The following is a 26,318-nucleotide window of genomic DNA, read 5'->3' as shown; positions in this document are numbered from 1 at the left end:
CTAGACAGCAGAATCAGCTTGGACAAGCTCAATTAGGTAATATTGGTATCTAAAAATAGATTTTCTACCATCAAGAAGTTGATGCAAATAATTTTTACTTTTTTGCAGTTAAGGCATGGGATACATTTTCTATAAAGGGATCCTCTCACAAAGTCTCAAATAATAAGAAAACTAATTGAAATGGTTAACAGCATTTAGCAATATATAGCACTATTTCACAATACAAATTAGATTTTAGGGTCACAAACATTAAAATGGGAAAAGAGAAAGAACAATTACCACTTCTTTAGTAGCAAAATAGATATATAATTCTCATGAAAAAAGTACTTATAGGAATCCTAATTATAAATTTCAGTTGACAGACACGAATAATATGAGGAAAAACAATAGAAATCCCACAGGAAGAAAACTATAACTTAGATCTATCATAGCAAATTTGATTATTTTTCATTGGATCCATAATACATACGGCAATATGAGAAATGGGAACATTTTTTTCTTACTGTATCTTGTATGACAATGTCTAGAAGAGACTATATAAGTTTATGGTCTCATTTTTATCTTTACTCCGCATACCTTTCTTTTCCTTGAGACACACAGTGAAGATGTTTACCTTATCTGTTTGAATGGTCACTTGAATTGGCTCATATCGAGTCAACAAAGGAATCTTAAGATGGAAACCTGAAATGAAGACAGATCAGAAAGAAGAACAAAAACACTGTAAAAAAAAGTCATGGCTACAAATATGCAAAATGTCTATGCAGCATCTAGGATGCACCTTTGAGTGTATTTATTAATTAATTGAAAATTAAAAAATCTTTTGTATTCTGATATTTAACTAATTAATAAAAACAGTCAAAAGTGCATCCTGGGTGCTGCATAGTCGTTGCCACAAATGTGTACCTGGAGAAGTGATTGTTTTCAGAAGAGCACCACCCCTCCAATAGGCCCCAACATGCCCTTCAGGAACTTGATGCACAACGTCTAGACTGCTGGCTGTTGATAAAGGAATAGATAGCTACAGATATCAAACTAGCATACCGAATTAGATCACTGGTGAGGAAAGTTAGAGATAGGTGGAAATAAAAACAGCAGATGCTAATCTGAAAACCGTACAAAAAGAAAGCAATATCTCTTATCTAATCCTTACAATAAGATGTTTGATTTAACAACTCAAGGGTAGGCATCTGAATGAAAAAAATCCAAGGCATACCATAAAAACATTATCCCAATTTTGTTACAACTGAGCTGAAGAATTAACATTTGTCTTCAAAAAACTCTTTAACACTAGGACAGTCTCTTTTTTTTTAAAAAGATCAATAAATTGATACAACATTTTTGTGCTTCATTTATGGTAGCAAGGCAGGGATTCATCAAGCAAAGAGTCTGCTTGGACTCATCTTTAACTCGACAAAAGACTTGAAATTTTGAAATTCATAAAAGATTGAAATGTCACAAAAAACTACTGTTTGGGCTTTGGGTGTGGTTATAACACACTAGACCAATAATGGTAAGGCTCCAAATTCGAACCCCACGGTACCCCCTCATGCCCAGATTGCAAAAAACATGGAGAGATCACTAGGTTTAGTACAAACTATTAGTCTAATATTCTATTACACTTATTTTATTAATTTTACTTAGGTAATTACATTTCTCTCCATGTAGCTTACTAGGTTTAGTACAAACTGTTGATCTAATATTCTATTACACCTATTTTATTAAGTTTACTTAGGTAATTACATTTCTCTCCATGTAGCTTACTAGGGCATTAGAGAATTGTAATTAGCTAAGTAAATAAAATAGATGTAATAAAATATTAGACCAATAGTGTGTACTAAACCTAGTGCTTCCTCCATGTTTTCTGCATATACATATGTATGTATGCATGCTTGCTTCCTCCATGTTTTCTGTATGTCTGTATGTACTATATACATACATACATACATACATATATGCAGAAAACACACACACACATATATATATTCATATATTTATGTATATATACATATAGGCATGTTTCATCCATATTTTCTGCATATATGTATGTATGTATGTACACACACACATATGTATGTATGTACGTACGTACGTACATATATGTATATATATAGGCATGTTTCATCCATGTTTTCTGCATATATGTATGTATATATGTATATATATAGGCATGTTTCATCCATGTTTTCTGCATATATGTATGTATGTACGTATATACGTATATGCAGAAAACATGGATGAAATATGCCTATGTGTGTGTGTGTGTGTGTTCTGCATATATGTATGTATGTATGTAGTCCATACATACATACACAAAACATGGACGAAGCATGCATGCATGCATACATATGTATATGCAGAAAACATGGAGGAAGCACTAGGTTTAGTACACACTATTGGTCTAAAATTCTATTACACCTATTTTATTAAGTTTACTTAGGTAATTACAATTATATACATACATATATATATATATATATATATATATATATATATATATATGTATGTATATGTGTATACATGTATACATATACATATATGCGTGTGTGTGTACGTGTATACATATACATATACACATGCATATATATATATATATATATAGGTGTATACATCTATATATACATATACATGTAAATGTATATTCATGCATATATATGATATACATATATATATGATGTATATATGATGTATACATGCATATATGATGTATACATGTATATGTATATCATATATATGTTATGCATGTATACACATATGTATACATACATATATATGATATATACATATGTATACATATATGTATATGTATGTATACATACATGTGTGTGTGTATATGTTTTCTCTTGAATTGCTAATTAATCAATGAGAATAGTATAGCTATTGCTTCTAAATTGAATCTTTTGTTTAGGGTTGATATAGCTAATTTCTAAGCAGTCTAATTTTGGGTTGATTTTGCTTTGCAAATCTAACATAGTATCAAAACCATTATGTATTAGAATAAAGTTTATTTTGTGTTGGCAGCGATTTTGCTTTACGAATCTAACATAGTATCAAAACCATGATGTATTAGGATAAATTTTATTTTGTGTTGATAGCGCTACAATATTAGTTGATCTGGTGAATGGTAGAATCATTCGGAGCTCGCCATTGTATCCCAAAGCATCATATCAACTAGGCTCAGCCTTTATTTCATCCAGATCAAACAATTAAAAGCTTGCTAATGGGGTCAGTACAATTTGCATTGGTTTGCGCAGGTATATCTTGTAGGAAGACTTTGCAATTGTATCTGGAAAGCATCAAACTATTAGATATGACAGTAAACATAACCAGGTTGGACACACTTGCTTGGAGTCTTCTGTATTCTTCCCTGTTATTACATGTATGGAGCAGTCGCGTTCGAGGTACAAAGTACAAAAAAAATTGGTAAGTATGTTTCTCGTCGAAAACAAGGTTTCAATAAAAATGGAGCTCTACTTTTTTAAAGTACTCCATGCATAAAGTGCAGGATCTATTGTATTGTTTTAAAAAGCACCTCCTCCATTATTTTAAACTTTAAAGCATTGTGCAAAATAGGTGCATTGCATTTTTTACTCTTTGGTAGTACACTATGCAAACCATGTACCTGCAAACTATGCCAAAGTACCAAAAACCACATGACCTGCTACACGTACAAATTCTGAAACATTAGAGGTATAGTTAGCTGCCACATCAGCATCCTACCACCTCAATGCCACATAGGCACCAGATTAGTGTATTTGTCACATAGGCACCATGTCACCAAGCTGATCCTTCTTGCACGCAAAGGTATCAAACTTTGAAAGTCGATACCTTTCAAATGGTTTCTTTGAGTTTCCACGATGAGGGGATGTGTTTCTGGTAACAAAAAAAAATTATAGAATATTGGGATGGCAAGGGAACAGCCATACATATTAAATATAATAAGATATAAAAATCTAAAAATATTATATGTACATGTTCTGGGAACAGCTGTATATTAATTATAATAATATATGTGTATACATCTAAAAATGGTCTGAAGATAATTAATTAAATAAGCAATTATTTAATTAATCCTCCTTCCCAATTTAATTGAATTCATTAGCAATTTGATTAAATTCCCTATTCATCTACTTATTAATAAATCTAAGGATTTATTTAATAAGTTCATTTCAATAGTCCCCTTTGATTAATCAATCTAAATTAATTGATCCTCCCCCCATTTAATTCATTTCTTCTAATCCACTAATTAATTAAAACAAATCAATTTATGAGTTATTGAAAGTTAATTAGCCTTTTTCCTATTATTTGAATTTTTAAATTCAAATTCCCCACATGCCTCCTAACTTCTAACCACCCCCTAACCTAACCCATTCCACCTAATCCTGGGTTTAACTAACCCTATCCTCTTGCACATCCTAACCTCCTTATCTTAACCTCCTATGGGTTGGATATTCTCCCCTTGAGAGTTGAGACACATGGCACTTATGCCACATGTCTCCTCCCTTGGACACTTGCCCTCTTGTGAGCAAGATTCCTTGACACTTATCACCACAGAGATGACAAGTGTCCCTCCCTCCAACCTCTTCTCCAACCTGACCCTTGATATCTTCAGATTCAATCTTGACCATTGATTCCTGCCAACTCACCCCTGGCCTTGGAAATCCTATAAATATCCCCCATTTTGGAGCACAAAGGATCCCATCTCATCCCATCTCAATCATTGTTATTATAGGCATATATCATCTCATTCATTGTTATTATAGGCATACCCATTCTTGCATATCATTTCTAGCATTCTAGTTTAGCATTGTTATCATTTATTGCATCTTAGATCTAGCTTAATTTGATCATCTTCTAGTATAATTGCTTAATCATATAGCATAATCAATCTCTCATCTAGCTTAATTGCATCTATCATTTAGCATAATCATGCATACCATTAGCATAATTAGCTTCTTGGATCAATCTAGCTTAATCATGCATTTATCTAGCTTGCACATCATATCATTTTAAATCCTGTCTTGGTGTAGTCAAGTCACTAGGATTGCTCATCTAGATCTGAGAGCAAATCCCATCTCTTAGGAGGCGATAGGTCGCTTTGTCATGGTTTATCTTTCGTTTGATTTCAATTTGCTAACCATGCTTGTAATGATCTATTGAGTGTTTGTGTTGCAGTTGCAGGTACCCTACGTCACACTCACGACAATATGTATATTTAAGCTCGTTAATGGGCTTTCAAGGGTTAATCCTTCTCACAATCCAAACAGAATAGTTTCGTGGAAACCTCTGGATCAAGGTGTTGGCAATATTACATTATAACAGACAATGAAAGATTGTTGACATTTCAATAAGGATATTGAGAAGGTTGTTGATGATTATGGACATAACTGATTAAAGATGTTTTATTATCTTGATATTATTATTTTGTCATTGATGTCAAGAAATTGATTTTCTAATTCAGTATGATGTTGTCATATCTTGAGAAGTATGATATGAAGATTATAAAGAAGTCGGTAAAGACACAAGAAAGAATATGATGAATAAGGGGATAAGTTATTCAATGGGCAACTCTACCGAGTCAAACAATGATGAGATCTTGATGTTTTAAATTGTTTTAACATCATACATATGGTGTAAAATGTAAAGGTTAATACTATACTATGTTATCAGGCAAAGAACCTAGTCAGTAAACCCTAAGGAACTTAGTCGGTAAACCCTAAGGTTATTGCAGTCGGTTAATGAAGACAGAATGTCTACCGAGTGAAGTTTAGTATTCACCAAGTTGTAACCGAGCTACAACAGAATGCATTAAATGTTTACATGTGATATTTAATGAATGATGCTGATGAGTTGGAGCGGATCAATGATTGGTAAGCCGTGGAAGAAGTTTGTTAACGAATCTAAGGCAATGGAAAGTCGGCAAGAAGACCTACAACTCAGATTGAACCGCATTACCCTAACACAAGTTCCAAGGTGAATGTGCAAATTCCAAGGCGGGGTAAAACGTTTTCAAATCGAAAGATACAATGAACCTGGATAAGATTGAAGATCTGATGGCTATGATTGATCATGGGAAATGTGATCAAGGAGATTAAGCAGTTAGAAGATTGTTTATAAATAGGAAACTGTTGATAAACAATGCATGTGGGCAAGTGTATGCACAAGGATGCTACATAGTGATTACCGAGCACAAAAGCTTGAAGACCTGTTAGAATAACAGAGTATTAATGCCCAGCAGATAGACAAGATTAGTTCTATGTCTAGATTTTATTGAACAAATAGGAATCTGCTTTAGCATTTTAGATGTTAAGTTGCAGACAGATTGTATTACTGTTATTTTGTGAAAGTGACAGGAAATCTCTTAACCGAATGGACTTAACAATCTTATATGTAAATCCTCTAACAAGGTGACATTCTGATTGAGTGTTTGAAATCCTTTGACAAGGTCACTTTTAACAAAGTGAAGATCCTAACAGATCTGAGGGAAATCCCTTAACCGGGTCACATCTAGCAATGTGTTTGTAATCTTTAACAGGATTTGCTTTTAACCGAGCATACTCTAGAAGAGTATATTTCTTAGTGGGTCCGAAATCCCACAGTGGTTTTTCCCTATTTGGGTTTCCACGTTAAATCTAGTGTTATGAGGTTTATATTGTTCATATGCTTTTGAGTTTGCATGTTTGACAGTTTTTGGTTATATGACTGATATATGTGTTATCGAGGTTGAATCTGATGTTTTTATGGATGATTAAGTTTGTATGATTCACCAACCCCCCTCTCATCTTGTTGGCTATTGGATCTGTACTTATATTAAGTATCAGAACTATCAATTGGTATCTGAGCTTTGGACTTCGAAAGGAAAGTTTAAAGGCACTTGAGTTAAAGATCCAAAGATGTATAAGAGGGGTGCACCTAAGTTGAATAAGTCAAGTTTCTCTACATGCCAGAAAAGGATGAAGCTATATCTATCAGGAGTTGGAAAATATGCTATATACTATCTGGAGAATGATTTTGTTGCACCGAGCACCTATCCATTGACTATGGAAGAGATAAAGGCGAAGCAAGAACATATTCAAGCAATGATTGAAATAACATCTGCATTGACCGATTCTAAGTTTAATGATCTAGAAGGCTGCAATGATGCAAAGGCAATGTGGACTAAGCTCATATCTGTATATGGAGGAGATGAACATGTACAAAGAGCAAAAGTTGAAAGTTTAAGAGGACAACTTGAATCTATGAGGATGAATGAAGGTGAGAACATAGCCCAGTACAGTACAAGACTAAAGGAGATTGTAAATCAAATCAAAGGAGCAGGAGGAACTATTGAAGAAAAGGATGTGACAAGTAAGTTGTTAAGAACCCTTCTACCTGCCTATGCAATCCGAGTCTCTGCAATCAATGAATTGAGGTTTGTACCTAATATACCAGTTTCCTTGGATGCTACTATTGGTAAGCTACATGCATTTGAGTTAAGTAATTTTGATAACAATGAGTCATCGGTAAATAAAATTGAATCTGCATTTAATTCTTTTCATCTGAATGAATCTAATGATTACAATGAAAGAAAGTATAAGTACTCTGAAGGAGATCACAGTGGAGCAAGTGAAAGATTTCGGAAGAACATGGAGGAGGTAAACAAACTGTATGAAGAAATCAGAAAGCAAGAAGAGTTTGAAGCACTATTGGCCAAAAGGTTACCGAGAGGCAAAGGTAAGTATAAAGGAAAACTACCTTTGAAATGTTTCAATTGTGATAAGATTGGACATATGGCTTCTAACTGTCCTGACAAAGATTTCACTGAAAAGAGAGATTACCGAGATGACAGACAAAAAGATAATCATTACAGAGGACACCGAGACTTCAGAAGAAGAGATAGAAAGACATGCTTAATTGCTGATGAGGAATCTGAAGATGATAAATCAGATGAGACTGATACAGAGGAAGTTGTTTATGTGGCTATCAAGGATGGATCAGATGAAGAAAGGTATGAAGAAAAAGCCCTAATATCTCACATAAACACTAATGATTCTTGGATTATAGATAGTGGATGCTCACATCATATGACAGGAGATAAACACAAGTTTGTTATGTTAGAAGATTATGATGGAGGCTATGTTAGATTTGGTAATAATGCACCATGTCTGGTGAGAGATAAAGGATCCATAACACTTCTTGATAAAGCAAGATGCAATGATGTTTATTGGGTTGAAGGTTTGAAATATAATTTGTTGAGTGTAGCACAGCTAAACAACACAGGTTACCGAATAGAATTTCAGAAAGGAATTGTCAAAGTTCATAACAAGAATGGAAAGTTAGCTGCTACCGGGACACAAACAAAAGGTAATACACAGCTAAACAACACAGGTTACCGAATAGAATTTCAGAAAGGAATTGTCAAAGTTCATAACAAGAATGGAAAGTTAGCTGCTACCGGGACACAAACAAAAGGTAATACATTTCACCTTGACTCAACTCACAATAAGTGTTTGCATGCAAAGATTGATAATACCTGGTTATGGCATAAAAGGTTTTGTCATGTTAATTTTGATAATCTGATCAAGATAAGTAAGAAGCACAGAGTAAGAGGTCTACCGAGTCTTGAAAAACCTGAGAATGCTATGTGCCGAGGATGCCAGATGGGTAAGATGACAAGATCTAGCTTTACAAGTAAGTCCTACACTTCTAAAGGAATTTTAGATCTTGTGCACACTGATCTTTGTGGTCCTATGAAAGTTCAAAGTTATTATGGTGATAAGTATTTCATATTATTTGTGGATGATTATTCAAGGATGATGTCAGTAATGTTTTTAAAAGAAAAATCAGAAGCTTTTCAAATGTTTAAGTGGTACAAGGCTAGAGTTGAAAATGAAACAGGAAGACAACTGAAATGTCTTAGATCAGATAGAGGAGGAGAGTTCACATCTGATGAGTTCAACCTATTTTGCAATGATCATGGTATTAAAAGACAAGTCTCTGCACCGAGAACTCCACAGCAGAATGGAATAGCTGAAAGAAGAAATAGATCTATTGTGGATTGTGCTAGAACACTGATGATTGAGAAGAAGGTTCCACAAACATTTTGGAGAGAAGCAATAAGCACAGCTGTTTACACCTTGAATCGAGTTCAATTGAAGAAAGGTACTGTGAAGACACCTTATGAAATTTGGTATAGCAAGAAACCTAATGTAAGTTATTTTAAGATCTTTGGAAGTAAATGCTATGTTCATAAAGATGATAGAAATGGCAAGTTTGATCAGAAAAGTGAAGAAGGAACATTTCTAAGATATTCTTCTAGAAGCAAAGCATTTAAATGTCTAATCAAATCATCTAACAAAATAGTAGAAAGTGCAAATGTGAAAATTGATGAATTTGCAGAAAGAACTAATGAAGGGAATTCCAAAGAACCGGAAGACTATGATGAATTTGTCTATGTGCAACCGAGAAGTCCTACCGAGATAACTGTTGGAGAAAATGAAGGAAATATCCAATTACCGAGTGATGAAGAAGATCATACAGAGCCTACCAAACCTGTATTAGCCAAGTATGTCAGAAGACACCATGCACCAAGTCAGATTATAGGAGATAAGGATGATCCAGTGATGACAAGGAACAAACTGAGACAGAACACATGTTTGATATCTGAATTTGAACCGAGAATAGTGAAAGAGGCATTTAACAATGAAGATTGGATAAATGCTATGATAGAAGAGATTGATCAAATCAAGAAGAATGACACATGGACACTGGTCCCAAGACCGAAGGACAAAAATGTAATCGGTACAAAGTGGATCTTCAGAAACAAGCTAAATGAAAAAGGTGAGGTCATTCGGAACAAAGCAAGATTAGTTTGCAAAGGTTATGCCCAAGAAAAAGGAATTGATTATGGTGAGACTTTTGCACCTGTTGCTAGACTTGAAGGAGTAAGAACATTGTTGGCATATGCTGCTTTCAAAAACTTCAAGGTATATCAAATGGATGTCAAATCTGCATTTCTGAATGGAATATTAGAAGAAGAAGTTTTCATTGAACAACCTGAAGGATTTGTTGAAGACAATGATAAACATCAGGTATGTAAATTGAACAAAGCTTTATATGGTCTGAAACAAGCACCTAGAGCATGGTATGAGAGATTGCACTCTTATTTGATTAAGATTGGTTTTATAAGGACAAGTGAGAACAGCAACATGTACATGAAGAATGATGAAAATGGAATACTAATCTCAGCCATATTTGTTGATGATATTATATTTTGTGGAAATGACTCTTTATGCAAAAACTTTGGAAATGAAATGAGCAAAGAATTTGAGATGTCATTAATCGGTGAGATAAAGTATTTTATAGGTTTACAGATACTGCAAATGAAAAATGAGATTTTCATTACTCAATCCAAGTACATAAAGGAAATCTTGAAGAAATTTGGAATAAAGGATTCAAAACCAATAAGTACTCCTATGACTACCAACTGTAAACTATCAAAGAATGATGAATCTGCATCTGTTGATGAGACGCTTTACCGATCTATGATTGGAAAGTTTCAATATGTTGTTCACAGCAGGCCAGATATAGCACATGCAGTAGGTATTGTTGCAAGATTCTCTGCAGATCCTAAGGAAATACACATGACGGCAATCAAAAGAATTTTCAGATACTTAAAAGGCACTGAAGATTATGGCTTAGTATATCAGAAAGGAAATGATTTTGATTTAAAAGTTTATACTAATGCTGATTGGGCAGGCAACATTGATGACAGAAAAAGCACAAGTGGAGGAGCTTTCTTCTTAGGAGAAAGACTAGTGAGTTGGCTTAGCAAGAAACAAGGGTGTGTTTCTCAGTCAACAGCCGAAGCTGAATATGTTGCTGCAGCACTAAATTGTACCAACATTGCATGGATCAAACAACTGTTGGAAGGTATAAATGAGAAAGTTACTGAGCCAGTAACTATATTCTGTGACAATACTAGTGTCATTAATATTTCAAAGAATCCTGTTATGCACTCTAAGACAAAGCACATATCTATCAAATATCATTATCTTAGAGAAGAAGCTCAAGAGAAGAAAGTGGTGTTGGAATATGTTAACACAAAGGAGCAAATAGCTGATATCTTTTGGGGAGTTGATGCTGGATTGATACACTTTAGAATGTTTTTCTGAAAGTGTACTGGAATAATACAGAGAATGATACAGGGATCAGGAATTGAAGACAAATGCTCTAACTGAGACTCAATTGATACACAACAGCAGGCAATAACTTCTTACAGAAAGAAATTATGTTTTAGTTCTTTTTCTTTTTGGCATTGTTGTCAAAGGGGGAGAAGACCTACCTAAGGGAGAGAAGACCTAAGGGTGAGAAGACCTACCAAGGGGGAGAAGACTAATATATGGGAGAAGACTGAGAGAAGACTATAGATTGAAATAAAGACTGAAACAGAAGAGAAATCTAATGAACGGGGGAGAGCATTTCAGCATTTCAGAATCACAGCAATCCGAATCTTTTAAAGGTCAAATCAATTGGTTTTGCCATCAATGCCAAAGGGGGAGATTGTTGGCAATATTACATTATAACAGACAATGAAAGATTGTTGACATTTCAATAAGGATATTGAGAAGGTTGTTGATGATTATGGACATAACTGATTAAAGATGTTTTATTATCTTGATATTATTATTTTGTCATTGCTGTCAAGAAATTGATTTTCTAATTCAGTATGATGTTGCCATATCTTGAGAAGTATGATATGAAGATTATAAAGAAGTCGGTAAAGACACAGGAAAGAATATGATGAATAAGGGGATAAGTTATTCAATGGGCAACTCTATCGAGTCAAACAATGATGAGATCTTGATGTTTTAGATTGTTTTAACATCATACATATGTTGTAAAATGTAAAGGTTAATACTATACTATGTTATCAGGCAAAGAACCTAGTCGATAAACCCTAAGGAACCTAGTCGGTAAACCCTAAGGTTATCGCAGTCGGTTAATGAAGACAGAATGTCTACCGAGTGAAGTTTAGTATTCACCGAGTTGTAACCTAGCTACAACAGAATGCATTAAATGTTTACATGTGATATTTAATGAATGATGTTGATGAGCTGGAGCGGATCAATGATTGGTAAGCCGTGGAAGAAGTTTGTTAACGAATCTAAGGCAATGGAAAGTCAGCAAGAAGATCTAGCTCAGATTGAACTGCATTACCCTAACACAAGTTCCAAGGTGAATGTGCAAGTTCCAAGGTGGCGTAAAACGTTTTCAGATCGAAAGATACAATGAACCTGGATAAGATTGAAGATCTGATGGCTATGATTGATCATGAGAAATGTGATCAAGGAGATTAAGCAGTTAGAAGATTGTTTATAAATAGGAAACTGTTGATAAACAATGCATGCGGGTAAGTGTATGCACAGGGATGCTACATAGTGATTACCGAGCACAGAAGCTTGAAGACCTGTTAGAATAATAGAGTATTGATGCCCAGCAGATAGACAAGATTAGTTCTATGTCTAGATTGTATTGAACAAATAGGAATCTGCTTTAGCATTTTAGATGTGAAGTTGCAGACAGATTGTATTACTGTTATTTTGTGAAAGTGACAGGAAATCTCTTAACCGAGTGGACTTAACAGTCTTATATGTAAATCCTCTAACAAGGTGACATTCTGATTGAGTGTTTGAAATCCTTTGACAAGGTCACTTCTAACAAAGTGAAGATCCTAACAGATCTGAGGGAAATCCCTTAACCGGGTCACATCTAGCAATGTATTTGTAATCTTTAACAGGATTTGCTTTTAACCGAGCATACTCTAGAAGAGTATATTTCTTAGTGGGTCCGAAATCCCACAGTGGTTTTTCCCTATTTGGGTTTCCACGTTAAATCTAGTGTTATGAGGTTTATATTGTTCATATGCATTTGAGTTTGCATGTTTGACAGTTTTTGGTTATATGACTGATATATGTGTTACCGAGGTTAAATCTGATGTTTTTATGGATGATTAAGTTTGTATGATTCACCCCCCCCCCCCTCTCATCTTGTTGGCTATTGGATCTGTACTTATATTAAGTATCAGAACTATCACAAGGATGGGTCAAGATTAATTTTGATGGTGCGGCTCGGGGTAACCCGTGTCCTTCAAGTGCAAGTTGCATTGCAAGAGACGACAAAGGAAATTTGATTGCCAAATGTTTCCAAAATCTAGGAAGGGGTACAAATAATGTTGCAGAAGCTAAAGCTGCCCTCCTAGCTGTTCAATTGTCAGGACTATTGGGAATTGCCAATATCCATCTAGAAGGTGATTCACAGATTATTATCCATGCTATTCTTAAGGGCAGAGCTGAACACTGCAAAATTGACAGAGTTATCCAATCTATTAGACATCTACTCGCAACCTTTCAGCACTTTAAGGTCCCTCCTGTAACCCGTGTCCTTCAAGTGCAAGTTGCATTGCAAGAGACGACAAAGGAAATTTGATTGCCAAATGTTTCCAAAATCTAGGAAGGGGTACAAATAATGTTGGAGAAGCTAAAGCTGCCCTCCTAGCTGTTCAATTGTCAGGACTATTGGGAATTGCCAATATCCATCTAGAAGGTGATTCACAGATTATTATCCATGCTATTCTTAAGGGCAGAGCTGAACACTGCAAAATTGACAGAGTTATCCAATCTATTAGACATCTACTCGCAACCTTTCAGCACTTTAAGGTGCCTCATATAAGGAGGGAAGGAAATCATGAGGCGGATTCTTGTGCCAATCAAGCTTTTGACATCCAATAAGACACAAGTTTTTAGATGTGGCCCTAACAACCGAGTGGCGGAAGAATTTTGAATTCAACCGAATTCCTTTTTGGGAAGGTTAGGTTCGATTTGAGTGTGGAGTTTGGAATATTCCCCTTGTTTTCTTGCCTTGGCTCATGGCCATTGGGATGCAACAGTGCCTTTTAATGCTCCGAGGTGTCCGACCTGCTGGGTTTTAATTCAAATCCTGCTGTAATCTTTGGTAATTCGTGCGACACTGTTGGCTTCGTCCCACTTGACATTTAGGTGGCACTATCCTTTGTGGGTGTACAATTTTGGTAGGCAATGGAGGTTTGTTGTTGGTTGTTGCTCAGGCTTGCTTGGCACAAAATGTCCAATCCAATTATGGACCTCGACAAGTTGGATATTACGGCTTTGGCTGAGTGGGATCTTTATTTCCTAGCACTCATCATTTGTTGCTCTTGGGTGGCAAAAAATACATCAGGTTTAGCGTCTTCCATAAGAAGATGGCAGAAGCTAGTTTCACATCGTTTTTTCATAAAAGTCTGTGAGGCTCAAAGAAAAAGAACTCTCTTCTCTGCTAAAGCGATTGAGGAGAATTTCTCCTTAATGGCTTTGAAGCCAATGGTTGCATTCTGGGGGCCGATATCGAACGAGAGTCTCTCAAACATCTTTACGTTTCAAGACAGAGACATCTTGACACGAGTCAAGATTATTCTAGGCGAGGAATACTTGAAAGCCTTTTTCAAGTATCGATGCAATGTTGATGTTGCATCCATGTTTACCACGTGGTGTTTAGAGTTGGAGTCGAAGGAGATAGTTCGATGGCTGGTGGAGAATTGTATCAAAGAAGAATGGCGGAAGGGGTTTGAAAGGTTGATGGAAATGGCACGAGATGGGCAAGGCTTCATCTGCCCAAGTGGTGTATGGCTTCACATGAGTGAATTCATCCCACCCCTGCACCCATTCCTTATCTGGAGCACAAATTGTAATAAGGAAGTCCAACGAGCCTCGGCCCAGGTTGGCATGACAGGGGTGAAGGACTATCTAAAGGCAGTGGAGGCTAGGAGACTTAGGTGGGAAGTAGAGAAATGGGGCCCTTACGATGAACAATCCCCCTTTGCATCCGGTGCCTCTTCACGACGCAAATGGGGCAGCCCAAGGGGCACAAAGAAGAAGTCATGTTGATCCCTTTACATTGGTTTTCCTCCAAAGCTGCGTGTCGAAGCTGAGTTGCCTACAGCAATGAACGTGAAAGGGGAAGCTTCTTGTGGCAAAGGCAAGGCGATTGTGCTAGCAAACTGATTGTTGATAATGTGTAGGTGATTGTTCTTTGGACATAATCGTTTTTTGTCAGAATGGTTGTATATGCTCGGTATATATCTATGTAAAAGTTAAAATGTAAATCCTAGGGTGGTTTATAGACAAATAGTTAGGGAAAAGGGGATTGGAAATGGTTTCTGGATTCTGTTGAACTCTATGGGAGATGATCAAGCTCTTTTAATATATCATATATTTTGTGATGTTTTCAATATTAATACAAATACAACATTTACCGATCAAAAAAAATATGTATATTTAAAATTATTGTAAATATTCTAACATTACTTTAAAAATTTCCATGTGGGGGCTCTATTTCTTGAATCATATTTTACGTGGTGTTAATATTTGACTCAAGTGGCTGAATGTTGTTAGCTATTGACAAAATATATAATTAAATACACACATCCTAATTGCAAACAACTTCATTCAAATACAAAATCACAACTCTATATGCCGACAACTGAAAATTGCAAATTTGAAGTGTTCCGCATAGTTTCCTGACGAGGGACACAGGGATGGGGGGATGGGTTTTGGGGATGGGGGAACATGGGTAAGTTTGGGGATGATAGGAAGGTGGCACAAATACATATAGTACTTGGAAAATTAGTTATAAAAAGATGTGTAAGGAATTAGTATAAGAACTATAAATGAAACTTTGCCACACTATGTAAATTTTACACTAATAAACATCAAAAACAAGAAAATGATTGCATTGAAAATTTGGAATTTGATTATTAACTATGGTGGGCAAAGTTTTGGAACTTTGGGAGCAAAGTGCAAACCAAGAATAAGTATTAAGAATTGCAAATGAAACTTTTGCATACCAAATGAAGTTTAAAATTTTAAACTGATAATTACAAAAGTTAAAAACATAAAAAATGTGGAAATGATTGTGTCAACAATAAGAATGGTGGGTGGAGGTTTGGGGTCAAGGCGTAGTGCCCCTTGCAAAATTATTAAGATTTGCAAATGAAACTTTGCCATACCAAGTGAAGTTTAGAATTTTTTAGTGATAAGTACAAAAGTTAAAAACATAAAAAACGGGGAAATGATTGTGTCAACAATAAGAATGGTGGGTGGAGGTTTGGGGTCTTGATTATGGCTTTGACTATGAACATGCAAAGATTTGCGACCAAGGGATATGTATTATGTAGATTTTAATGATAATGATTCATCATTAGCCTATTACTTGCTTAGATTTATAGTTTCATGGGGGTTTGGGAGCAACACCAAAACGAGGTTGAGGGTAGCACCCCTTGTGGGGATCACGGGCTAAAGTAGAGAGATGTAGAGAAATAGGTGTAGATCTAGGGGAAGAGGGAAGAGATGAGAAAGAGAGAGGTAGGGAGAGAGGACAAAAAAAGAGTGATAGGGAGAGAGATAGGTCTAGAGTTCAAGGGAGATAGAGAGTGAGAAAGAGAGCGACAGAATGTTGACAGGAGCTTGCTGATTACTAAAATTTGACTAAGGCTGAAAATTTATAAATCTACTAAAATCTAAAATCTATTCTCAAACATCCTGCCAATATATACGTGAAATATAACTTAAATTATAAAAAAGGAAAAAGGCATTTCTATTTTGATGAAGAGGATGAGACTAACTTGAAGACAAGGATTCCATTTTCACAAAAATTTCACTATTTTTTGCTTAAGGACCAAGTTTCTAAGTGGGGACTATGAGAAACTCCTATGTGTCCCTAGCAAGTATCTGACATCCCAGTGACGATGGAAGGATGGCAAGGGGCGTCTCCTCCCCGCGTCCCCATTCCAAAAACGTGGGGTTTGGGGGGAGGACGCATCCTCGTGGTCCACTGCAATTTTTCATTTACCCTTGAATATATTTTTCTTTGCCCTCTCAAATCTATAGGTCTTGTATGCTTCACCTATGGCATTTGCAACTTCCAAAATTTATCGATGCACTTTTAAACTATTACATGGTCTACATGCACATCCTCAATCCATGATTCCAATGCATTTTGCAATAAGGGACATCTCCCCTACATTTCAATGTGCCAAGGATTTCCCTATCTTGGAGACATGGTGATTTTATTTTTTGGGGGGTGGGGAGGTTGTCCCCATTTTAACATGTGTAAATTGTAATTTTTCAAGTAGAATCTGTGGGTACAGTTTGTTTCCTAATAGGATATACGATTTTTTCAAAAATTCTATAGAATCACTTCATTCCTACATGCAGTTGGTTAGTCTCATTGTAATCGCACTAATCATAAAGTGGTAAAATTGTACTTCTTGTGGGGATGTGTGCCAAAAACTTTAATAGGGATTGTGTATTAACCGAATTCATATGAAGTTGCATAATTTGCATTATATGGAGGGGAGTTCAAACATGGATTATAAGCATAAACTAATAAATGATAAAATTTGTAATTCTAAATGACCAGAACTATCAATCTTGGTGAGAGTTTAGAAGATTACTTCACTACAAAGTCTCTTCAACCCTACATACTTGGCCTCATTTTTTAGCCAAGCAATATTTGGAAAAGGAATGAATGGTTTAACAACAATGACAAAGTCTATGGATGTCCATGTCTCACTATTTCTCAAAAGTTCTTATATCAGATAGAGTTCTTTTTTCCTACTTGGTCCACTATCTAACAATTTTGTGGAGATCCATTAGAAATACCACATACTTTTGATGACTCCTCAATTGACCATTCTTAACCTATAGTGACAAACACTATTACAGAAACTCCTCTTGCCACTTCTCCAAACGTTTCCAATGACTCTCTTCACTAAGATCATCCATGTCTACCACATACACCTTATTCGAATGCATTCTTATCACACAAATCACATACTAATGATGTAAGATTTCTAGAATCCATAAAATTCTTTGTAAGCACGTTTCTGGAAAAGATTGTGTGAGTTTTTTAGATCAACGTTTCGGATCACACTCTGTGATCCATCATCAGGATTATCACATATGTTTGTGGAATCTCATCTTTGGACCTAGATGATACTATTTAAAACTTAGTTTTCCTCTTTGATGGTAATTGTCATATAGCTACATCACCTTCTCTAGATGTAATGAAGGTACAAATAAACCCTCATGTTCTCTCTCCACCTTTACATGCTTTCATGATGAGACAAACTATATTGCACAGAAGTCTACTTGCAATTCAACATAAGCATGAAGACAAACATTTTCTAGGGGTTTTTATCTTATTTCTTCCCTTGTATCATTTCATGGAGTGGGAAGACCTTAAACATGCACATACAGTCATATCTCTTCCTAGCGGAAGAAACCTAGATGATGCAAGCTTCTAATTTAAACTATGTATGCTTCTTTTCTTAATGATTCAAAACACACACCATGATCCATCGTTGAGAAGAGGAAAATGTGGAGTTGGGGTGTGGAAGTAGCCTTAAAAGAGAACACGATGGGATGAGAGAAAAGGATTAAAATCCTATAGAAAATTAAAAGTATCTTGGTGCAATTGCATCTTCTCAACATCTAGTATGGTCCATCTTCATCCATTTCCGATTGGGGGCTATTCGCGTAGGGGGCTACCTAGTAATTCCTTTTCACCTTCTCTCTTTTTTGGGTGAATCATCTCTCTCTTTCTCGAGGGATTATCTCTCAATTATTCAAAGCTTTTTTTGTACATGGGTACCTAATATGCCACTCCTTGTTGGGACCTATTTGCTTTCCTTTGTATGTTAGATTTAAGGGGGGATGCTGATGTAATATTTTATTACAACTCTGTTGTTAATTTTACTTTAGGTAATATGTTCCATCCTAGGTAGTTAATAAGGGTGTGTGCCATCCTTGATTAGAGGTAATCAAACCCACCTTTACCTCATCAAATGATGGCAATCAAGTCTCACATTTGCCACATCAATTGCCACCACCATCTTCACTTGATTAAGTTATGGCTTTCACAAAACTTGCAATCTTCTCTGCTCCCACAGAGGGCTTCTCTCCACCACCTCTTGGCCTCTTCTAATACCTTGATTTGGCTTCCTCACAAATTGAGGGCTTCACCTATTTTATAGGTGGTTTTGAACTTTACTACATTGGCTGGATCTTCTCAACATCAATGTGATATTTTCATACCTTGGCGATCTCTTCTTGCCCTAGCAATCACTTTCTTTGTTTGGGCTGCAACTTGTCTGGCTACACCTTTTCATACATGAGGTTATTCAAAACCTCGATTCCTTCTATGGTTGACATGCAAATGTCAGTTTGACTTCACTCTCCTCTTTGGAGGGTGGACTTCACCTTTGGATGGTGGCTTCTGCATTGATAGCAGGATTGAATTCATTGACTAAAAATACTTTGCCCATGTAACTTGGACAGCTTCCCATACTGAAAATAATATCACAATATTGACTTGTGATCCTCGTTGATCTCCTCTAGCAGCTTCCTCTAGGTTGCTTTTTGTTCTGAAAAACGATGATCTTCAACATGCAAATCATCCTTGTTTGATCTGCGATCTTCCTGTGACTTCAAACGTGGTGGCAAAGCTTCCTCTTGAAAACGATAATCTTCTCATATCATCAACCTTCCTTCTTACTGGTTGAATCTCCTTGGATCTTTCTGCAGCTTCAGCAATTTAACCCAGATAATTCCTCGAACATGACTCTAACACCAAATGAAGGATTAAAATAACGTATAGCACTTATACAATGTTGAAGAGATTAGAACAGTTATTAAAATATCACATTCAATCACTGATCAAAGAAAAAACATCAATGCTGATCTGTATGATTTCCCAGTACTGTGCAAACAGTAGGAAAAATAAATTGAAAAACTATTATTTCTAACTGCTTTATTAATTCAAAACTGCATACATATATAGGACAAAGTTCGATGATAGAACTAACTAATAATAGCAAGCTAACTGATAAAATCTCATGCATCGAATGCAAGAGCATTTCCTCTTGGACATGTGTCACCACTGTTCATCCATCCAAGAGGCTACATATGTATGTTTCCCCTTGAATTGCTAATCAATCAATGTGAATAGAATACTAATAGCCATTGCTTCTAAATTAAGTATTTTATTTTGGGCAAATAAGGTTTAATATAGCTAATTACTAAGCATTTGGTTTTGGGCTTCTTTTGCTTTAAAATCTAGCACAAAATTCTGTTCCTCGAGGACTCATCCCCAAGGATTTTCTAGATGTCCCTATTCCTAGGATGTTTATGGGATGCAGGAACACAGTGGAAACATTCTTAGTTTCTCCCTTAACCCCAGCTTCTGCAGAATCCATAATCACACTTTAAAGTAGTTAAATTCATCTGGAAGTTATTAATACACATAAGCAAGCTCAACAAATTCCCTCAGTCTTCTGTAAAATATTAGCAAAGTCATAACCAGCATCAACTACCACATAACTTTAGAATTGGTGGCAATATTTTTGTAATGTTAGAAATTGCATACCCTACAATTTTGACACTGCAAATTGTTCTTATTTTAGTGTTCATTCCTCTAGTATGTTTTAAGGACCATATTAGTCATCTTTCCTAGCTTACTTCCTAATCCAAATGCCAAGTTTTGTATTGTTTTGTGTGTTTATGTTCTTTTTTTGTATTTTTAATGTTCTTATGTTCAATATGACCGTTTTGCAATGTTAAACATTTGTTTCTTCTTGGACATTAGCGTAGTCACGCAGACATCTGCATAGGCACACTATGTCCCAGAACCATACAAGCTTTATTAAGCAGCCAAAAATTGTCTCTTTTGACTTCCATTTGTTTGTAACCATCATTTAGCCAAAGCCACCAAGTTTCCAACAGTAGTTTCCCGATTTCTTTGTCAGAAATAGCCTCTAAGATTACTCAGATTCCTCCTTCATGCTTTGAAAATGATTTTTAGCTCCAAGTCTTCTCCTCCTCCTCCAATCTTCTATGAGACTTTTTGGCTTTGTGAGTATCCTCCACTGTCATTCTGAAGCTTTTATACACCACAGGTCTCTGTTTTATTGGGACAGTTGTTCCTCTCAAGTCTTTCTCCTTCCTTGATATTTTTGTATTGTATTGGTCACTTGGTATTTCTGGAATCTACATATGCCCACTCTCTTCCATACACTCAGGGATAATAGTAGATGCACTTGTTATTGTGTTCTTAGTCCTAGATGAGCATTCGATGGGAACACACACTCTCCAATCTAGTTTCTACATGACTACCTGTGGATGTTGAAAGACCATATTAGGGGCTTGAGCATATTGGCAAGCTCCCAAGTAGTCATCTCTTTCCCTTCTGTCCTAGACACAGATATTTCTGGAGATCTTCACTCATGGAGGTTTTGTACTTGTAACTATTCCTTGTTTCATCATTAAATCTAGAAAAAGGGCTATTTAATGTTATCCTCCAGCTTTCTGTATATTATATGTATTTTGTGCTTTTTGTTGCATTTTACTTGTGTACAGACATCCCAGCTTTAGTACAGTCCTTTTATTTTTCCAGTAACTTAAGACACCAACACAATTCGAGGACTACAATGTGACTACCAGACAATGGCGCAATTGGAGGATGAATGTGCAATCACAAAAGTGTCTAGTAAGTTCGATTTTTCATTTTATCCTTTCTAAATTTTTGCTTTCTGTTTGCAGTTTATTATTTCACTTTGTGTCGACACCTAATTAGTATTTCCTTCTTTTATAAACATAATAACACACAAATTGTAGCACCCCATTCAATTCTATTTTAATTAGACATGATCATCAAATTAGTTTATTTATCTAAAATGTTGTAGCTGTGGAGTAGTTCAAAACCCAAATTTACAGTTTTTGATGCATATTAAAACAGAGCAACTCAAAGGCCCATGCAAAAGCTCAAATCTTTGAAACATGAGTCTCAAACAATCACTAATAACATACAATTCATTGAAGTCACCATTTTGTGGTCTAAATCCAAATTTTACATCAAACTTGCTCGTACCCTACAAAGTACAAACCATCGCTACTGGTACAATCAGCAGAGATAACAGGACCTCCTATTGAAATAGGTTCTGGATAAAGCACTTCTTTATAAAAGTAACTATTTGTTGACCAACAAGCCCAACTTAACACATTCATAAAAAAGACATTCCACTTTATTGTATTGCCAAAGATGAACGATTCCACTTTGAAGCTAGTCAGTACACTTCAGATTCAGAAAAATGCTTGTATTGCAGCCTAGAACAATCCTTCACTAACCATGAGATCACTCACTAGCTCTCCAAAGCGATGGAAGACATCCTCCAACCAAAAAAGTAGAGAAAACATCCAACAAAAATGATTTAAAGAAGATGCTAAAAATTGCTCATTTATTGTCTCATGTGATTATTTATGACATCAGTATTCAATGTAGATGATATCATCCAGTCAAAGATTAACTCAAACTGGATCAAACTCCTTGATTTTGTCTCTCCACGATGACTTGTACACAAATTTCAAAAAAAATCTCATTAATAATAGACCGTGCCAACAATCATGACATCAGCATTGTTTGATTGGCATTAATCACTGTTTACAGTAGGTCAACCAATGGTCCAAAATCCACCAATTCATTGAAACTCCAAGTCCCCAGCAATAGATCGAGTTAAAAACAGAAGAATCAACTAGAAATGTTGCATCGACAGGATCTAATCCTATCTTTGACTCTCTAGCTATATGTAAGAACTTAGAATTTAGCATTTTAACCTCTTCAATTATTTTTCTTGAGTGTTAACCATCTTGGATGAAAATTCTGCAGCATCAGACATGCTGAATAAGAGTCTGTACTGCAATTTTAAGTTTTAACTGACATTGGCTTTTTGCAACAGTTATTTCACTTAAGTATGACAACTATTTTCACTTTGACATATATATTGACGATCCAGGTGACTCATACAAAAGAAATTTCATGCACTAGTGTTACGTCTTGTAAATAAAGAAATTCATGTGTAATTACACTTAATTTATGAAAATACACATTAAAATGAGGTTTAGGCATCCCTAGTTTTGAGATTTTCATTTTCTATCAAGCACACACAAACATATATGCACATACATGGGTCCAAACTAAATGGAACCAAATCTCAGTAAGTATATAAAATGGGTGATTGGAATAAAACTTGTAAATGTCATCAACACTCGTGATAGAAAGTTTCATGGATATGACAGGGGATAAATTTACATGAAGACCACAATAGAAAGGTATTTACCTGGTGATTGTATAACTAACCATCTCTTAATTGACGGTATCCACCTCAATTGAAATATGGCAAAATGAAATGAATGAATAGTACTTCATGAGATAGTTGCACAAATTTAATTGCTACCTTCAATTGATTGACTGAGTGATATAAACAGAATAAGGTGGAGTCCTTAGTTGGAGTCATTTCATATGTGAGTCACCATTACGTCATCGATAGGCTCCTGTGGCCCAATTATCATCAATAGGCTTCTATGGCCCAATTAATAATCATTTGGCATTGTTTTTACTATTGGGTTCGTCAGAATGATAACACTCGCCTTTCACTCTATTATACTGTCAAAGATTGTTTCAAAAACCAAGCTAGCTTAAGCCCTATATAATACTAGTATGATAATTTGTGCATTCTCACCTTTTGAAACAGAAAGATTCGCCTGCCATTTTATATTCCTAGATAATTATTTCTTGTTAAAAGAAGTCCAGACAAGAAAGGTTTAGGGTTCAGTGAAGGTCATCGTATACCACACTGATATGAAAAATCTGACAGAACAATCTAATTTTATTCAGAACATATTTGAATTGAAGAACAAGACACTTAGCAAGTACAATCCACACCTCAGAACCTAATTCTGTGGTAGTGTGCCCAGGCAGAGCAACAAGAGGTCTTAAGTTCGAGTCGTACCGTATACTAAAAGTGAAAAATAGAGATTAAGAAAGAAAGTCCTACCGTGAAACATACTGTAATGGCTGCCACTATCATATTTATATATTCTTTACGGCCTCTCCAGGCGCCATGTGTGCCGTCTCCACCATTACTCCCTCGATTGTCCATTGCCAAGGATTTAATTGCCAAGGCTTTGATTTACTCGGCAGTTGGGAATTTCATGTACAGCGCCCAAACTACGAATTCATTTCTGATAATAAAGTCAAAAAAATAATATCCGGGTACGGCCGCAAAATATAGGTCTTCGCAACGTCATATGCGTCTTCGTCTTCCTTTCGAACCCGGGGAGCTCCTGATCTATGGTAAAGTGTTGAAGTGTGCTCATTTATTATTTATTTATCTCTTGTTTGGAAATTTATTAGACGGGTTAATGGTAAGTTGCATGGAGAGGAGCTTATAAATTCCTGTTTAGGAATATTTTTAAGTTGGTGGTTTCAAGAATTTAGTAGCATAGAAGAAGAAGATGATGATTTTGATGTCTACGAGGCTAAACATAGTTTATGGGACAGCTCATTGATCAAACTCACTTTTACAGTTTCATTATTTTCCTATGCAACGTGATGATTAGCACCCCCAACTTTAAAAAATTAATAAATAAATATCATTTTATTTCGTTTTTTCGTTCGAAAATCTAAAATTTTAGATGATTGACTTGTGAGCTAGAAAAAATTCTTAAGTTGGTGGGGTAACCCCAACCCAAATTCAATAGCTAAAATATGCGGTCCTAAAAGGTAGGAGCTATTATTTTCTAGGAAAAGATTTCAATTAACCTTGTAGCATTTTTTTTTACTTCATGGGACGTCATGCTCCATGAAAATAGATGTCAAACCCCCCCTACCTCCCCATGGGACCTTACCTCAAGAAAGGCAACAAAAAAAGCTTTCCAGTGAATCCATGGTATGATGAATATTATAAGGCAACAAAGAGAATGGTCAAATTTTGGGGAAATAAAAGACAATATGCAAAGCTAGTAAGACTGAAAAAAAAGAGGATGCAAACAAGAAGGAAAGAGTTGATTTTTATTGGGAGACACAACCCAAGAGGCTTCATAAAATAATTGCAACAAAAAACACAACTAAAGAGAATAATATCACATATTTACAATGGCTAGAATGTGCAAAACAGTTGTTTGAGAGAGTCCACAATAAAGACATCCCTCTAGTAATCAATTCAAGGGCTAAGCTCTTCTCTTTGAAAGACATAAAGAAGATATTAAAAAGACCACGATGGGTAAAGCATGAGAAAAGATGGCCTACAAGCATAATACATAAAATGGGGCATGGAAGCCCTCACATTGCAAATCAAACGAATATTTAATGGGGTCATTCAAATTGGATTTCTAACAAACTAGCTGACTGATGTAATCGTCCCCTTGCTTAAAAGTGGTGATATCAACAATCCTTCAAACTAATGCACTATAATAATCAATACTCTCTTTGAAAACTTTTTGGGAGCATGATAGAATGATGAATCAATATTTGGACAAAGGAGGGAAATAGGATGAAAGGGCAAGTGGGATTTAGGCCAAAGAACTCTACAATTGATCATTGTATTACACTCAAACACTTGACTAAGAAGATCTGAGATAAATAGGGAGAAGAAGTCTTCTTCTGCTTTGTTAACTTCAAGTAAGAATTTGACATTATATCTAGAAGCAAATTATGGAGTAGAATGGAAGAATTGGACATTCTAGAAAAGTATAAGGATATTGTTCATAAGTTGTATGATCAATTTTAAGCCAGAATTAGGACCAAGTAAGGATTATCACAATGTTTTGAGAGTGGCATTGGTTCTAGTAGAGTTTTTCATTATTACCTTGCTATTTGGATTGTTCATTGAAAAATTAGAGTAGATAGACAAGTTTGGTGGTAAGGTGTTCACTTGACCAACTATGTAATAAAGTTATTTCTATATGCAGATGATCTTATTTTAATGGAAAAAATAATGCATTATTTTGAGAGAATGCTTGAAAGCTCTAGAATTGTTTTTCTAAGAGGTGAGGATGTAGGTGAACACTAGCAAAAATAATGTTGTGATCTTTATGTTAAAGAAAAATAAGCTTTGTATAGAATTTATCTTTGAAGGCAACCCCTTGCAAATGATTAATGGTATTAATATCTTGGCCTTTATTACCACAATATTAGAGGACGTGTAAAGAAAAAAGGATACAAAGAGAATGGAAAGCCTTATGTTCATTATTAAAAAAAATGTGAAAGAGCTAAGCTATGAAATTGGAAAACGAAGAAAACTCTTTTTGGGTTGCTAGTGGTACCAGTGGTACTATATGGGTGTGAAGTTTGGGGTGGCCACAGGGGCTTCACTAAATAGATAATATCATATCACATGCGTTCATATTGGGGGGTTTAATATGCTAAAAATGAGG

General features: G+C 35.5%; 1 protein-coding gene across 1 annotated transcript in view; it reads right to left on the bottom strand.

Annotated features, from left to right (window-relative positions):
• The window catches only part of LOC131044704 (uncharacterized), a 50,888-nt gene extending 26,635 nt beyond the window's left edge, over nucleotides 1-24,253 (bottom strand). Inside the window, exons 1-3 of the mRNA XM_057978090.2 lie at nucleotides 23,939-24,253; nucleotides 904-1,018; nucleotides 614-681 (exon numbers count right to left, since the gene is read on the bottom strand). Of these exons, the coding sequence (XP_057834073.1) occupies nucleotides 614-681; nucleotides 904-1,018; nucleotides 23,939-24,043 (288 nt within the window). The 5' untranslated portion in view covers nucleotides 24,044-24,253. The remainder of the gene's footprint in view (nucleotides 1-613; nucleotides 682-903; nucleotides 1,019-23,938) is intronic.
• Nucleotides 24,254-26,318: the final 2,065 nt, after the last annotated feature.

The sequence above is a fragment of the Cryptomeria japonica genome, chromosome 3 (genome assembly GCF_030272615.1).
Source record: "Cryptomeria japonica chromosome 3, Sugi_1.0, whole genome shotgun sequence".
Lineage (NCBI taxonomy): Eukaryota > Viridiplantae > Streptophyta > Pinopsida > Cupressales > Cupressaceae > Cryptomeria > Cryptomeria japonica.
The sequence above is the reverse complement of the archived record's forward strand: the minus strand, read 5'-3'. Positions and strand labels throughout refer to the sequence as shown.